The sequence below is a fragment of the Herpailurus yagouaroundi genome, unplaced genomic scaffold (genome assembly GCF_014898765.1).
Source record: "Herpailurus yagouaroundi ecotype Mexico unplaced genomic scaffold, PumYag 221, whole genome shotgun sequence".
Taxonomy (NCBI): domain Eukaryota; kingdom Metazoa; phylum Chordata; class Mammalia; order Carnivora; family Felidae; genus Herpailurus; species Herpailurus yagouaroundi.
Window position 1 is genome coordinate 18,865,429 of NW_024412452.1, and position 15,594 is coordinate 18,881,022.

Below are 15,594 nucleotides of genomic sequence, written 5' to 3' on the forward strand. Positions count from 1 at the left end.
CTTATCAGGGAAATACAAATCAAAACCACACTCAGATATCACCTCACGCCAGTCAGAGTGGCCAAAATGAACAAATCAGGAGACTATAGATGCTGGAGAGGATGTGGAGAAACGGGAACCCTCTTGCACTGTTGGTGGGAATGCAAATTGGTGCAGCCGCTCTGGAAAGCAGTGTGGAGGTTCCTCAGAAAATTAAAAATAGACCTACCCTATGACCCAGCAATAGCACTGCTAGGAATTTATCCAAGGGACACAGGAGTACTGATGCATAGGGGCACTTGTACCCCAATGTTCATAGCAGCACTCTCAACAATAGCCAAATTATGGAAAGAGCCTAAATGTCCATCAACTGATGAATGGATAAAGAAATTGTGGTTTATATACACTATGGAATACTACGTGGCAATGAGAAAAAATGAAATATGGCCTTTTGTAGCAACGTGGATGGAACTGGAGAGTGTGATGCTAAGTGAAATAAGCCATACAGAGAAAGACAGATACCATATGGTTTCACTCTTATGTGGATCCTGAGAAACTTAACAGGAACCCATGGGGGAGGGGAAGGAAAAAAAAAAAAAAAAGAGGTTAGAGTGGGAGAGAGCCAAAGCATAAGAGACTGTTGAGAACTGAGAGCAAACTGAGGGTTGATGGGGGGTGGGAGGGAGGAGAGGGTGGGTGATGGGTATTGAGGAGGGCACCTTTTGGGATGAGCACTGGGTGTTGTATGGAAACCAATTTGACAATAAATTTCATATATAAATTAAAAAAAATAAAATAAACACTTAAAATAAATAAATAAATAAATAAATAAATAAATAAATAAATTTAAAAAATAGAAAAAGAATAAAGAAGGACTTTTAAGGATTAAAGAATATGCAAGAATAAGGACGCATGCTTAATCAAGAAGAGTATTTACCTTAAAGACATGACACAGATCGGGAGACACATAGCTAGAAACCATTTCTCTTTGCAGTGACTTCCTTATCTATCCTGAATTTTTTAAGAAAGGTCTGGAATTTGGGGTAGGAAAAGAAGTACAGACCTTAAAAGCTTTCTTGGACTTAACATTCTCAGGTTACACCTCCAGCAATGATAGTTGTATTTCTAATTAAAAGTCAATTAAAGAATTCCCTGAATAATACAAGATTTCTAATCTCCCAAATGTTTTATCCCTCCTTACTTTCTAGCAATAGAAAATGGATCATCCTCAACATTAGAGAGTGGATTAGGAATCAAACATTTCATTACGTTGGTGATAACTCAAAACATTTTTAGAGAGTAGAGGGAGAATTTAATCTACCTCAACATTTTACAGATGAGGAAACTGTGGCTGAAATAGTTAAATGAGTTATCCAAGGTTACAGAACCAGCTAATGGTGGAGGTCAGAAGCAAAGCCCCATCCCACCACAATAAGGCAGAACATCCTGCTCATTTTTTCCTCCTACTCTCTCTCTAATCCCTGGCACAAAATTCATAAGTACTCTCCTCCAAAAGCATTTCTATCAGAATGTCTTCTTATACCCAGTGGAACTGACAGGAAACTCATCTCCACATGGGCTTACTAGAATGGCAGTAACTATTTTTTTTAAGAAGTTTTCCTGCCACCTCAATTTCCTAATTCTTCCTTGTTCACAAGAATTAAAATTTCAACATCATGGACTTTCCCCTATCCAACTGGAGCAAAAAAAAAAAAAAAAAAAAAAGGAGTGGGGGAAGAGGAAAGCAATAGAATCAAGAGGTAGGAGACATTCAATCTAACATTTGTTTTCATTTAATTCAGGTATTTCATTTCATCCATTTCATCAACTAAAAGGTATACATAACACCCTTCCCTGACATCCTGATACTGGCACAAACAAAACAACTTCACGTTCTAAAGGAGAAAGCTAGCTTCACAATGCACAGGCCACGGAAAGGGTATAGAGAGAATACCAAGAGCCACAAAGAGGTTAGGAGCTCTCCCCAGGCCACCTCCCACCCACTACTCATTAGCTCTATCAGTCCCAACCTTCCTTGGAAACTCATATTGAGAGGAACCCAAAGTCAGAGAATTAGAGAGCTCACTTTATCTTTAACCTGGAAATGGCTTGCAATCCAAGTATAGTAGTTCCCCCTCATCTATGGGGGCTATGTTCCAGGACTCCCAGTGGAAGACCTAAAACCACAGATAATACCAAACTCTATATTTACTATGTTTTTTCTTATACATACATAGCTATGATAAAATTTAATTTACAAATTAGGCACAATAGGAGATTAACAATAAAAAGGTAACTATAGTATAATAGTTATGAGAATGCGGTCTCAAAATATTGTAATGTACTCAGCCTTCTTGTGATGCTGTGAGAAAATAAAATGCCTAAATGATGAGATGAAGCGAGGCGAACGATGTAGGCACTGTGATATAGCATTAGGCTACGGCAGGCATGTCTCGTTTTATTGCACTTTGCTCTTCTTGCACTTTGCAGATATTGCATTCGTTTTTGTTCTTCTTTTCCCCCAAAGCTGAAGGTCTGTGGTAACCCTGAATTGAGCAAGTATATCAGCACCATTTTTACAGCAGCATTTACTCACTTTGTGTCTCTGTGTCACATTTTGGTAATCTTGCAATATTTCAAATTTTTTCATTTTTGTTATATTTGTTATGGTGATCCGTGACCAGTGATTATGACTTGCTGAAAGCTTAGATGATGATTAGCATTTTTTAGCAATAAAAAATTTTTAATTAAGGTACATACACTTAGATATAACGCTATTACATGCCTAATAGCTTATATTATAGTATAAATATAACTTTTAAATGTGCTAGGAAACAAACAAAAAAAAAACCTCATTTGACTCCCTTTATTGCAATATTTGCTTAATACTGTGGTCTAGAACCAAACCTGAAATATCCCTGGGATATGGCCGTATTGACCTTCTGACAATATGTCAGGAGGAGGAACATCTGCTTCTAGACCTCAGTTGACTGCACGTGAGTGAAATGGTGGATAATGGGGGCTACTGTCAGTATAGAACTCCCAAGAATGTATTGGCAACTGTAAATATAACCATGGATGAAACTAAAGACATATATTGACTAGATTTATGACCAATTAAAGCTAATCATCCTCTTTTGGGCTCTCATTGCAGTCCTTAAACTCAGTTATTTGTGAGTATTCCTCCTAGAAAATCTTTTCTTGTTTGAATTCCATTACTCAATATTACTCTATATCTTTTCCACCTCTGTGACCAGGCCTCAGTTTCCCTAACTGGCTCTTTCTTCTCCTACTCCCTGGGTTTCCTTAAGATTCTGTCCCCAGACCACTTTTCCCTCCAATAGTACCCTTACCAGTATCCCAGTATCCTTATTGATAACTCCCAAATATGTGCCTCGTATCCTCATCTTTTTTCCTGAGCTCCAGACTCACCTTCCCTACAGCCTTCTAGACCTTTCCCACCTGGATACCAGGGCTGGATACCTCACACTGAACGTGTCCAAATTGTCTAAACTAAACTCACCTCCCTGCCCCCCAATATATAAACATTGTCCCACTCAGTCCTAGATGACCTAGAAACCTCACTCACAGAAGGCTCTTCCCTCCTTTCCCCTCACATTACATCCAATCCAATACTATACACTTCAGTTGCCACAATTCTCCTTCATCGCTTTCCATTCCCACTGCTGCTACCTTAATTTTCCTCTCATTTTCAATCTCCTGGTCATGACAACAACAGTTTTCAAACCAGTCTGCCCATTTGTCACTTTAATCTGGTGGTACCAGGCAGAATGGATTGGTCTCCCTAAGCTGCAACCCCAATCATATCACTTCTCTTCTTCATTGATGAGATTTGCATTTGATGGGAAATAAATACAAATTCCTTAGCCAGACATGTTTTAATAGCCAAGCTGAAGTAATTTTTTGAGTAGACAAAGCTAATGAAAGTGCTAGACCAGAACATCTAAAGGTTGCAATTTCTTAATTCATTTGTGATATCTCAATAGAGCTTCTAAAACTTTAATGTGTACACAAATTACCTGAAGGGCTTGTTAAAACAGATTCCTGGGCAAGCTCCTGGGATCCTGACTCTGGGAGTAGGTATGGTGTAGGAAGAATATGCATTTCTAATAAGTGAATGCTACCTGTATTGCTTTGAGTAGCTCTGATATAGATTATACTCCATTTTTCTTAACACATTTGTAGCAGCCATACACATCATTCTTCTCTCCACACCCATGCTGTTCTGTCACCTATTGTCTGCCCCAAGGCCAGGTGCTTCAGAGACAGCACGGGGCCCAGACTGGTCTAAAGCCTTCCCAGAGATTGGTTTAAGCATGAAACATAATATGATTCTGACCAGTGAGCCATAGGGTATAGTTTGCCAAAAGACTTAAGAGAAAGGTGCTCTTCACTGAAAAAAGAGACACCTGGAAAGAAATAGAAACTTTTCCTCCCCTGTACATATGTGTCCACCACTTACCACCTGTTTCTTCTGCCATTTAGTGACCTTAAGGGAAGCTGACCCAAGAATGAGAAAGATAGGCTTAAGAAAGCAGAGGAGAGGGGAGCCTGGGTGGCTGAGTCGGCTAACTGTCCGACTCTTGGTTTCAGATCAGGTCATGATCTCAGTTTCATGGATTTCAGCTTGCATCAGGATCTGCGCTTGTGGCACAAAGCCTGATTGGGATTCTCTCTCTCCCTCTCTCTACCCCTGCCCCACCTGCACTGTCCCTGTCTCTCTCAAAGAAAATAAAATAAAAAACTTAAAATATTAAAAAAAGCAAGCAAGCAAGCAGAGAAGGAAAGATTGATGCAGTCTCTATACTCAATTAGCCAACTCCGGAACATGCTACTTCAGAATTCATGTGATAGAAGTCCCTCATTTTTTTAAGACAAAAGTTGGTATTTTCTGCTCCATGAAATTAACAGCAAACTAATTATTACAAGATTGTTCCAAAACATACATCTCAAGTGTCATTCAACATATTTAGAGGAAGGTAGGCAAAAATGAGGAAGAAAAAATTAGAAATTAGTGGCTCAGCATGAATTCCCAAATCATAAAAATCATCATAACCTCCAGGAAACCTCCCTGATACTTAACCCCGCCCCCCAAAGGTTTAAACTCTGCAAATGAGTAGCTTCTGCTATTTTGGAGGTGGCATTCTGTGTTCTTGGTGGTAGCTTCTGAATATTCAAAAAGGCCTTCCTTTCAATAATTCCTTTAATGTGGAGGTTTTAATCACTCCTACCTCTGTATTATATCAAACACTCCTTAAATTTTGATTCTTTGCTTAGATGCCTGTCTGCAACACTTTAAGGGCACTAGCCATATTATGTTATTAAAAACATTTTTTCCCAACATCTGACTCAGCACCTGACACAGCGCAGGCACCTGGCAATGTGTAAATAGAGATCAAAACTTATATTCTCATATTAGTGAACCTGAGCAACCACTAATATATATCATTTGTCAGAGTTCAGTTTAAATGTAATCTCCTCCTAGAAATCTTTCTAAACTAAGCATGGTTACCCACTACATGCTCACATGGTAGATTCTTCTACCTCTCCTTTATACCATCGTGCTTTTTAAAATTTATTCAATGTCTACCTTACCCAACAGGTTATAATCTTTGTAAGAATGTACCATGTCTATTTTGTTCAGGCTGTATTCCATGCTGTTAGTTCAGAGCCCAAGGCAGGGCTCGATCCCACAAATCATGAGGTCATGACCTGGGGCGAAATCAAGAGTCCAACACTTAAGTGACTGAGCCACCTAGACTCCCCTTCACTAACTTTAGAGATTAAATAAAATTGGGCAATATATATATTTAGATTTAGCTTAATGTAGGAAAAATATAACCCATGTCATTCAATCATAAGAAAACTCAATTAGTTGACTTTGCATGATCTTTTAGTATTAAAGTCAATGTTGATTATTTCAGATTGCAAACTATAGGACTATTTACATTTACATAGATTTTTAAATAACCCAGTTCTATATACATATGATGCTTAATAAATGCTTTTTGATAAAAGGTACCAGTCTTCTGAGAACTGTTCTAGCACTGAGTATGCAGATCTACTTGCTAATCAAGATTTTTGCTAATCATGCACTACCTACTTAAAAAATTATTTGTAACTATTAGAATTTACACATAAACCAGATTTCTCATTAATAATTGACATTAACTCTGCCCTCATACAAGAGTAGCTCTTAAAATCTTAAGGGAAAAAAATAAAATAGCATTTCCAAAACACAGAACTTTCAGAAGAGATGTGTCAACTAGTTAAATAATATCACCTTGCATTAAGTTGAACAGATCTAAGAAGGCCATGTCAAGGGTCCTAGAACACTAATTTGCTGAGTGGAGTAAAAAGAAATACAACATCAAATCCTCATCATCAATCCTCATCATCAAGCACAAAAAATGATTTGGCAGGCCGGTCCTGTAATTTGATAGATGTGTATTTAGTTAAAACTTCTAAGCTTGTTAAAGCTTTAAGGTCAGTGAGTCCTATTCCCTTATCTTTGATGAAACAGGGCCTCAGAGATGCTGAGTTGCCTAAGGACACAGTAGCACTGCCAAGCTGGAATTCAAACCCTGGAGCCCTGCTTCTCCTTCCTGGAGGAAGGTCTTCCCTTTCTTGGTTACAGTGCATTTACTTGGTTTGTCATCTCCAGGTGGAAGCCTGAATTAAAACATGCAAAAATCCAACTATGTCTATAACGTGAGGTTATTGGGGGGGTTAAAATTATGTAACAGAATAAGCATCCTTTTATGCTCTTCACCTTTTCCCTCCATACTGTTTGTTTTCTGGGCAATGAAAAATCGAAGTTTTTTATGCACTCTCTAAATATTTTATTATGAGGCCAAGCATTTTATCATTGGCATAAGTGAATCTAAAACAGTACATAGGACTGTGTTATTCCATTTTCCTGTACTCTTTGGAAGTTTCAAAATTCTAGGAAGGGTTTAAACATAAATGAAACATCACATCATCCTTTGCCAGGACAGCAACTAGAGGAAAGCAAACTCAAAACACCTTGTCTGCAGGCTTTTGTGGCCGAGGAGCAATGGAGCTACTATTAAAGGAAATATCCCCTAGAATAGTATTTTTTACTTTGGTGACTAATAATTTCAAAGTGGACTAAGCATAATGTGACTATTTTATGTACAAGAATACAATGAATATTTTTTAAAAGATACAAGTGAAATCACAGAAAAACAGGGAACTCTCTTGATTTACACAGGAAAAATTAACAAATATCTAGAAATATTTTGGAAAACGAAATATTTTTTTGTTCATGTAAGTTAACTAAGACAACATAGCCAATTTCTCCACGGTTCTCAAAAACAACCCTTAATTGTCAAAATGGTTTGGGGCACAATCAATTTCATTTGGCAATGACTGAGAGAAATAAACAATGGGACTGTTGGCAGAGAAAAAAACCTAAGCCTTAAACAATTACTTTGCAACAAACTAAAGGGGATGCCTGCACCACCAACAGAAAACTGGGAAACAGCTTTCAAATGGAGTATTATCCCCTTTCCCCCACTTAAAGCCCAATTAAACACATAGCTTAATTTTCTTTTGATAGCTCAGCAAGCCAACTTTCAAAGAATTCAGTAAGTTATGCATAGAAAGATACATGCCTGGTAGAAGAATTTTAGAGATCTAAGACACATGGTTTTAATTAATTGTCATTTTGCCTGTAACAATCCATCAAATCACCCAAAATGAAGATGTCCACAATTCAAACACTATTTACACCAAGTTCAAAATTTGATAGTTTATAAAATATAGGCTGTGTCAAAAGGACACCAGTCTTTAGAAAAAGTCAAGCTTCTAAAGAGATTCCAAGCAATCAAAATGGTGGTAAGTGAATCATAATACTTCCTCATTCACTAAATCCCAAACCCTCAGAGGCTCTCTGCCCCCAAATTTTATTCTAATAATTCTGGGATTTTCTCCATTGGCATAAATTCTGGATATCAAGAAAAATCACATTATGGAAAGTTAGTACAGTCAACTCTTAATTACTTGTTTTTTATAGATAATCCACAGTGTAACTCTGAGATATTTGTTTATATTAACTTTTTAAAAATGGATATATCTGGGGCGCCTGGGTGGCGCAGTCGGTTAAGCGTCCGACTTCAGCCAGGTCACGATCTCGCGGTCCGTGAGTTCGAGCCCCGCGTTGGGCTCTGGGCTGATGGCTCGGAGCCTGGAGCCTGTTTCCGATTCTGTGTCTCCCTCTCTCTCTGCCCCTCCCCCGTTCATGCTCTGTCTCTCTCTGTCCCAAAAATAAATACACGTTGAAAAAAAAAAATTAAAAAAAAAAATGGATATATCTGACTTTCTGAGAACTCCTAATACCTGCACTTAGGCATAAAAGTTCCAAATACAATTTGGTGGAAAATAAAAAACTACAGTATATTATTTCTTTTATCGGGAACATTTTCATTATTGGGCCAACTAATGTTATTAAGTATCCTATTATTAAGTCTCCCATTATTTTAAAGTTACTACAATTCATAAAATTACAACTTTCTACGAAAAAAAAAATCACACACACAGAGAAGGGTCTCTATGAAGCAATATTACAAGAAAACACCTACTATCCAAAATTAACATTTTAGAGTAATTTCCTTTTAAAGTTACTTTTTAATTTATCTTCAGAATATTAAGATGGCACTTCTGAGAAGTGTACCAGTTAATATTTCTTATTTCTCTAACGTTCCCTATCAATTTCTTTTTTCAGTAGGCTTTCACAAATTAAAACCATCCATCTTACTGGAAGAAAGACCCAGTTATCAAGAACAAAGGGAATTTAACCACAGAGATTACAAAGTCCGTGGTGGAAAACAAAGTTTTCGTCAGCTCAACTCTTTATTCTGAGTTTCTTTTAATTTTCCACTTGGAACTGTGATTCTGAATGTAACTAAGTCCCCCCTCTCTCTAGCAACATAATGAATCCTAAGCCGTATCTTTAAAAAATGAGGAGTGGTCTTTAGTCACTACTTTGTCCCCTCTACTACTGCCTCAAATCCATGTCACAATCCCCTTGGGCTAAAAACATCCTAGTCCTCTAAATAATCAGCAATAAGCTAAATTTAGTTTGAGGATTTGAGAAGAAACAGGCCAAGGCCCAACCTCCACAACCAGGCCCCACACTGCATCTCATCCGTATATTCATCTGAGACCCCTCCAGTTAAAATTAGCTCAGCTAATCCTCCCTGGCTAGCTGCCATCTACCAAGCAGGAATCATAAAAATAAAGTCATAAAGAGAGAATTCCAACAAATGGGAAAGTCGATAGGCCTCAAATGTTTTTTAAGTGACACACAGATACTAAAATGGCTTCCCCTGAAATATAAGAAAGCACCTCAATTTATGAATATTAAAGGAAATTTTTATATAATTTAGATAATGGCCTATTAAAAACAGTTCAAAAAAGTTCCTTTAATATTACAGTATAAGCACATAACATGTCCTTAGCAAGCTAGATAACAATAGTTCCTGAACCATTTATAAATTCCAAATCATGTAGAGAGATTATCCTGTAACTCTCAGAACTTTTAAAAAAGCTAAATCCCAAATGACACTTACTGACAAACCTGGCAAAAAGTCACAGCTGCTGAGGACCCCTAGCACCTCCAACTATTATGCAGAGTCCCTTCTCAACACCGCTAGTACTCACATTTATTTAGAGTAACTGGGGGCCCTGCAACAACCCCTGGGGTGGAGAAAACCAGGAAATGGGAAGTAATTTTCAGGCAGGCAGAAGGTGACCTGAGGGCAGAACACAACAGCTAGGGAATTAGGGCTTATCTTCAGGAGAGTCTTCCTATAAGAAAGATACTAAAGTGCCAGAGGAACACAGACTTGAGAGATGGCCAAATAAAGTTGAACCTTCTTTCAGCCAAGGAGTGTATACTGAAAATACTCTTGCCTAAGCATTTTCATTAACTGAACTTTTCTACCTAATGACAGGTCAAAGTGCTTGAGAATGGAGATGCCCAGCCTTCCTGCAAAGCACATTGCCTCGATCTGGGAGAAGAAATTCAAGCCAAGTATAGAAACCCCAAGTCCTGACCAGGCATTCAAAAACCCATGTACACAACACGCAGTTATAATACCTAGATGTTCTGAATTTCAAGTGCCCACTATAAGGGATACACATGTAAACGCTCAAAATATTTTTGTTGACTCTACTGAAACAAAAACTGTCATCAACTATGTATTTATATCACAATTCGAACTTCTCCTCTCCCACTCCTGCACTTTTTTTTTTTTAAATAGATCTTGGGGACCTAAACACCAAACTTAGAATAGGAAAATAAAGAACAGTGATACCTGCTTTGTCTCTATTTATTGCTGTTGATGACATAAGGTTGTATTTATGGTGGTGATGCTATCTGAATGGCCACCATCATTTCAAGAAAGAAAAGCAAAACTCACTGGCCATCTATTTTATGACTAGGACCTTCATATAATTCATCTCATTTCGGGTTCTCAATAACCCTGTGGCAAAGTATTAATACCCAATGTTTATATAAGTAGAAACTGAGCCTCAGAAAAGTTATGTATCTAAGATCACCTGTCAGGAGAATTCAAACCTAAATCTAAACCCTTCTATCTTTCACAACATTTATGTAATCTAAGTGGTGTTATTAAAAAAAAAAACTGTAACTGAAAATAAAAAATGTATACAATCCTACTAAAAAGTACATGGAAAATGCTGAGTTTCTCATGTCATCCATGACAAATTCTTTTAGAGCATCCATCACTTCAAGACACTATTTCCCATAGGGATATAATATTATCTTTGCCCACAGGGAACTGACAGTCTAGTTAGAGAAAAAAGCCATCTGGGTAGGTTTTTAATGTAAGAGGCAACAAAAAGTACTGGAAATGACAAGGGTTTTAGAAACATTTATATAGTAATTTGAATGCTTACTAGTTGTGAACTTTGGACAGGCTCCTTAAATTTCCTCAGCTGTAAGGTCATAATTAAAATCTACCTCTTAGGAGCTCTTGTGAAGCTTAAATGAGACAACAGGTGAAAACAGTTAGGAGCCCAATAATTCTCTCTCTCTCCTATGTCACGAGCTAAGTGTCAATGAGTGGAAATATCAGTAAGTGATATAGCAAAGATCAATTTGATCTGGTACAAAAAAATTCAAAGACAAAAATCCCAGTCCTTACACTTGAAAACTTATCTGTGGCGACAGCTGAGTTAATAGCCAATTAGGTTTATCATTTGTAACAGCAGCAAAGTTAATTAAACACATAGAGTGTTTATACTTAAAGTACAAAATTTAAACAATAATGAATGGAACACAAATCATGTTAAATTTGGGGGGGGGGGGGAGAGGTATCATTTTCTGGTGCCAAACTGCTAATTTAAAGGGAAAACTACCATTTAAACCAAAAGTGGATGGCAACTAAATGCAATGTTGGGTTGAATCATGGAACAGTAGCCTGACTCTTCAGTCAACACTGATGTACCAATGGTAATTCCTTAGTTTTGACAAATGTGTTACTTTCCATAAATCTAAAAGTATCCCAAGATAAAAAGCAGATGACAAGGGAAAGGAATATACATAGCAACAATTAGGTATTGCCACTTGATTTTGGGTTTCCTGAAGATAGTTAGCCATGAATAGCAAAGGCTTTGAAATCAGTCAACACACACCATCCCAGCAAGCTACTCTAAGCATAACTACTAGGAATACCTGAAGTGTAATATTCTTAACGTTTAAAGAAAAGTGACTTGTCCACTTTTTCCTAGCATACTCTTGCAAAAAGCAGCTTTCTGGTAATTTTGCTGTTGCTGTTACAAAACCAGCAAATTAAGTTACCTCTGTTTTTGCATTCTTGACTAAGACATTTATTCAATCAGAATATAAACAGCCTCTCTCACCACATACATAAATTTGAAAGTCTAATAACAAGTGACATTTCTGAGCTTAGTGCTAAAGGCAAGCATAACTGTCTCATCTGCTTCCATAAATAAGGCAGACAGTCAAATACTCTTAATCTATTATACAAAACTCAAAGAAGAGTTAATAAAATGATATAAAAGTTACTAGGGCATTTTTATTCCCAGGGTCAAATAATGGCCGTAACTGACAATTTGCTTTTTAAAGCTCATCCACTGGGAGTCACATTAAGTGGTTGTGAACTTTCACTACCTGTGTGTTCAGCAAGACAGCTGAAGCTTTTAAACTCTGGAGTATGCAAGAAAAGAATTTACTTGCATACCAGAATGCAAATCCTATGCTAAAAACTAGCGACAGGTTTAAGGTATCACCAATTTCAATGTGTACAAACTACACACAAACACACACACACATTCAAACATACAAGCAATGTTAATTAACACTTAGTTCAGAGGCATTCACTAACCCTTTTAAAATACGCATGGAGAATTTAAAGGGCAATTTTCAAATTTCAAGGAAACCTTAATAATCTTCCCAAATTTCAAAGAAGGAAAAAATAAACAGCAATGCAGCAAAGTCATTTCTCCTGCTGAAATGACCTCCAGCTTCTATGAGCTACTCCCGGTTTCGCAATAACTGAATCTGAGACTCCAACCACGTACACACAAAACGGAGTAGAAGCAGAGAACACTAAAGCTTCCCCAACAGTCCTGGCAAAACCCACCTCCGTTCCCTCGGTCCTCACGGTTCCCCTTCCCTTCCGCGCACACATCTTTACCTTGGCTTCCACCAGGAAGAGAGAACAGGGTTAATCAGCAACCAAAATCCTGTTTTATCATCAGTTAACAGACACTAACCTGGAGAGCCAGAATGCTACTAACCTGATTTCAGGGAGGCAGAACTAAACCCAGCAGAGCACAGGGGTATAAATTATACGAATCCGAAATGCCAAGCCAGCAGCTCAATGCAGCTCAAATGTCAATTTAAGGAAAAGGCTTTTGCAAACAGTATCTCAAATGAACATTTACACTTCCAAACCACCCACCAACCTCCCGACTGCCAGGACCCAAATTCGGCTGAAGCAACCCGGGAGACAAAAAGAAGAGTGTCTTACCTTGTACATATCTCGACATTTTAGGGATTTATTAAAATACTGTGATGTGTATATATTAATTTCTAGAGGAGTTACGCTATAGGGCAGGTATCTCTTCCTCCCCTGCTTTAACAACCGACGTGTTCTTTCTCCCCTTCCTATGTTTAGCCACTTAAGAGAGTATTCAAAGCTATTAAAACTGCCTTAAAAAAAAAAAAAAAAAAAACAGGAAAACCTCCCCCACTTCCAAAGAGAAGAAACTTAGTGAGACTGAGTCTACTTAGAACTCCTGTCTACACTGCGCTCCTGACACAAACCAGGGCCAGCTGGAGACTCCCGGAAAAGGTAAAATCACACGAACTTAAATTTCATCAATGAAAGAGGAGGATCTACAACGGCTATTTCACCGCCCCCCGGGTCCCCACGCCCTCCCGGGTTGGACGACAGCAGACACTGGCCGGCCGCACCCCCCATCCCCTCCCCCTCGCTGCCGTCCAGCCTCCGGCCGGTTCCCCAGGAAACCCCGGTCAACAGCAGCCCGCGCCCCAGCGGGGTCGAGGAGGCGGGCAAGGCCGGCAAAGAGGGGCAACGCAACCGTTTTTACCAGCCCATAAACACCCTGGGACTAGGAGGCGGTAAGAATTCCGCGCGCCCGCCGGCGGGCTGGGGCCTCCAGCTCGCCCCCTTCCAACAGCGAGGCGAAACCATGTCGTGGCTTTTTCTCGGGAGGGGCCCAAGACCACATCGCCCCTCCCCCCACAGCAAACACTGAGGGGCCTTCCGCGAGGAGAGAACCCGCAGGCAGCCGCGAGCCCAAGGGACTAGAACGCGGGAGGGCCCCGAACCCCAAATTCGGCCTCCGGGGCAACACAGCGGGTGGGGCAGAGGAGCTCTACACATATCCCTGAGGGACACACACCCGCCCAAAGGGTCGTGGAAAGCCCGTCCCCGCCTCTCTCCAAACCACCACCGAGACCCACCTTCCTCCTCTTCCTTTAGCAGCTGGGAAATTGGGGGCGTTTATGGCGCCCCGGGAAGAAGACTCGCAGGCTGAGAGAATGTCACCTCTGAGACACCCTTCTCTCTCCCCCTCTTCCCTCACACATGCACAACTTGAACTCCTCGCCAGCGGTTGCAGCCCAGCTGCTGACCCCCTGCGCCCACCAGGCTGCGGGCTTCTGACACCCCAAGCCCCCACTTTCTCCCAAACACCTCCCCTCCCCCTCCATTTGGAGCAGCCCCCCTCAATGCGGAAATGTCCCCGCCGCGCAGACAGACAGGAACAACCGCCAGTCAGGAGCCGAGGCGGATGCAGGGCCTAGCCAATGAGACGCGCGGAGGTGGCAGGAGGCGGGGCGTCTGAGGCTGAGGGGACACCCCCCTCCCCCCCCCTCCCCGGGAGGTGGGCGCAAACAGGACCCTGGGATCCGCTTGTAAAAGCAGCACCTGCTGCGGCGGGGCAAGGGGTGTTTCACCAGTAAAACTCCCCGGCTTCTACGGATACTTTAGCAAGGGCGAGAACCTGAAGCACGAGTGGTTATTTTTGCAGTCCATAAAAACGTTCCGGTTTACGAGGGATTGAAGGTAGCTAAACAGCGGATAGAGCCAGAACGCTCCACGGCTACTACCTGAGAGAGCCTTTCTCAGTAGATACAAACTCTCCTCCCTACATCTGGTCTGGGGAGGGTGAAGGTGCGTTCAGGAGTAAGCAGTGGGAAGTGTGGAGTCCACCAACAGAAGGAGGGATTTAGGGTGTGGGAAAAAAAAGTGCCAGGTGAAGGCTCTGCCACCAGAACCAGCGCGGCCAGTACCTATTCCTGTAGAGAGTTATGCTGTGATAGACATTTACTTTAATGACCAAAGTGGCAATGGCTTGTTACCCCTCGAGATGCTTACCTTTACTATTCTTGAAGTCCACAAGGAAAGAGGATGTTGCAAGAACCTTGGCGGTGGCGTGTGAACTGCGAGAGGGCCAGCCCAGCGCCCGCTAAATCACACCTGATATTGCCAACACCTGTAAAACTCAGTGGGTGTATCTCAGACTTCACTTTGTGACTCAGTCAAACTATGTCAGGACAGATGAATTGTTAGCACTCTCTTAGAGGCCTGCAGTAAACCAAGTAATTCTAGAAGAGTTTGAGGCTTTGGACAACCCTAATCAACCAAGGTAAAGTGAGAATTTTTTAATGATTCACCTGTAAACAAATTTTTTTAGTGCCACATATTCGTATGGAAATATTATTAGGTAACAGAGAAAAGGCCAGTGATTAATTTGTCATGCTAGACAGCAACAATCCTTGGTGATATATTTATTATGTGAAATCCAAAAAGATTGACCTCTCAGCCATAAAAGTAATTTCCCCAAATAAAAACCAAAGAAGTGTCTAAAACCCAGGTATCTACATTTTAATAATGGCATTTGGAGACAGGATCTTAATCAGAATCTCCACATTCTTTGTGTGAGGTAGAGAAATTATAGCAGCAGTAAATAAGAGTATTAATCAATCAGTGTTTACACCAAAATAAGATGCCACCAAAACATTCGGGCCTCATAGGTTTGCTTAGCCTGCAA

General features: G+C 40.1%; 1 protein-coding gene and 1 long non-coding RNA gene across 5 annotated transcripts in view; one reads left to right on the plus strand and one right to left on the minus strand.

Annotated features, from left to right (window-relative positions):
• Positions 1-14,166, minus strand: part of UGP2 (UDP-glucose pyrophosphorylase 2) — a 72,308-nt gene extending 58,142 nt beyond the window's left edge. Inside the window, exon 1 of one of the 2 annotated variants that reach the window (XM_040458280.1) lies at positions 13,044-13,381. In XM_040458280.1, coding sequence (XP_040314214.1) covers positions 13,044-13,062 — 19 coding nt within the window. In that variant the 5' untranslated portion in view covers positions 13,063-13,381. Of the gene's footprint in view, positions 1-13,043; positions 13,382-14,002 lie in introns of those variants that run through there. The other variant, XM_040458281.1, reaches the window with a different exon arrangement.
• A 59-nt stretch (positions 14,167-14,225) lies between these two features.
• LOC121019112 (uncharacterized) overlaps positions 14,226-15,594 on the plus strand; it is a 134,588-nt gene continuing 133,219 nt past the window's right edge. For all 3 annotated transcript variants that reach the window (XR_005785464.1, XR_005785462.1, XR_005785463.1), the window contains exon 1: positions 14,226-15,189. This is a non-coding gene — a long non-coding RNA (uncharacterized LOC121019112). The remainder of the gene's footprint in view (positions 15,190-15,594) is intronic.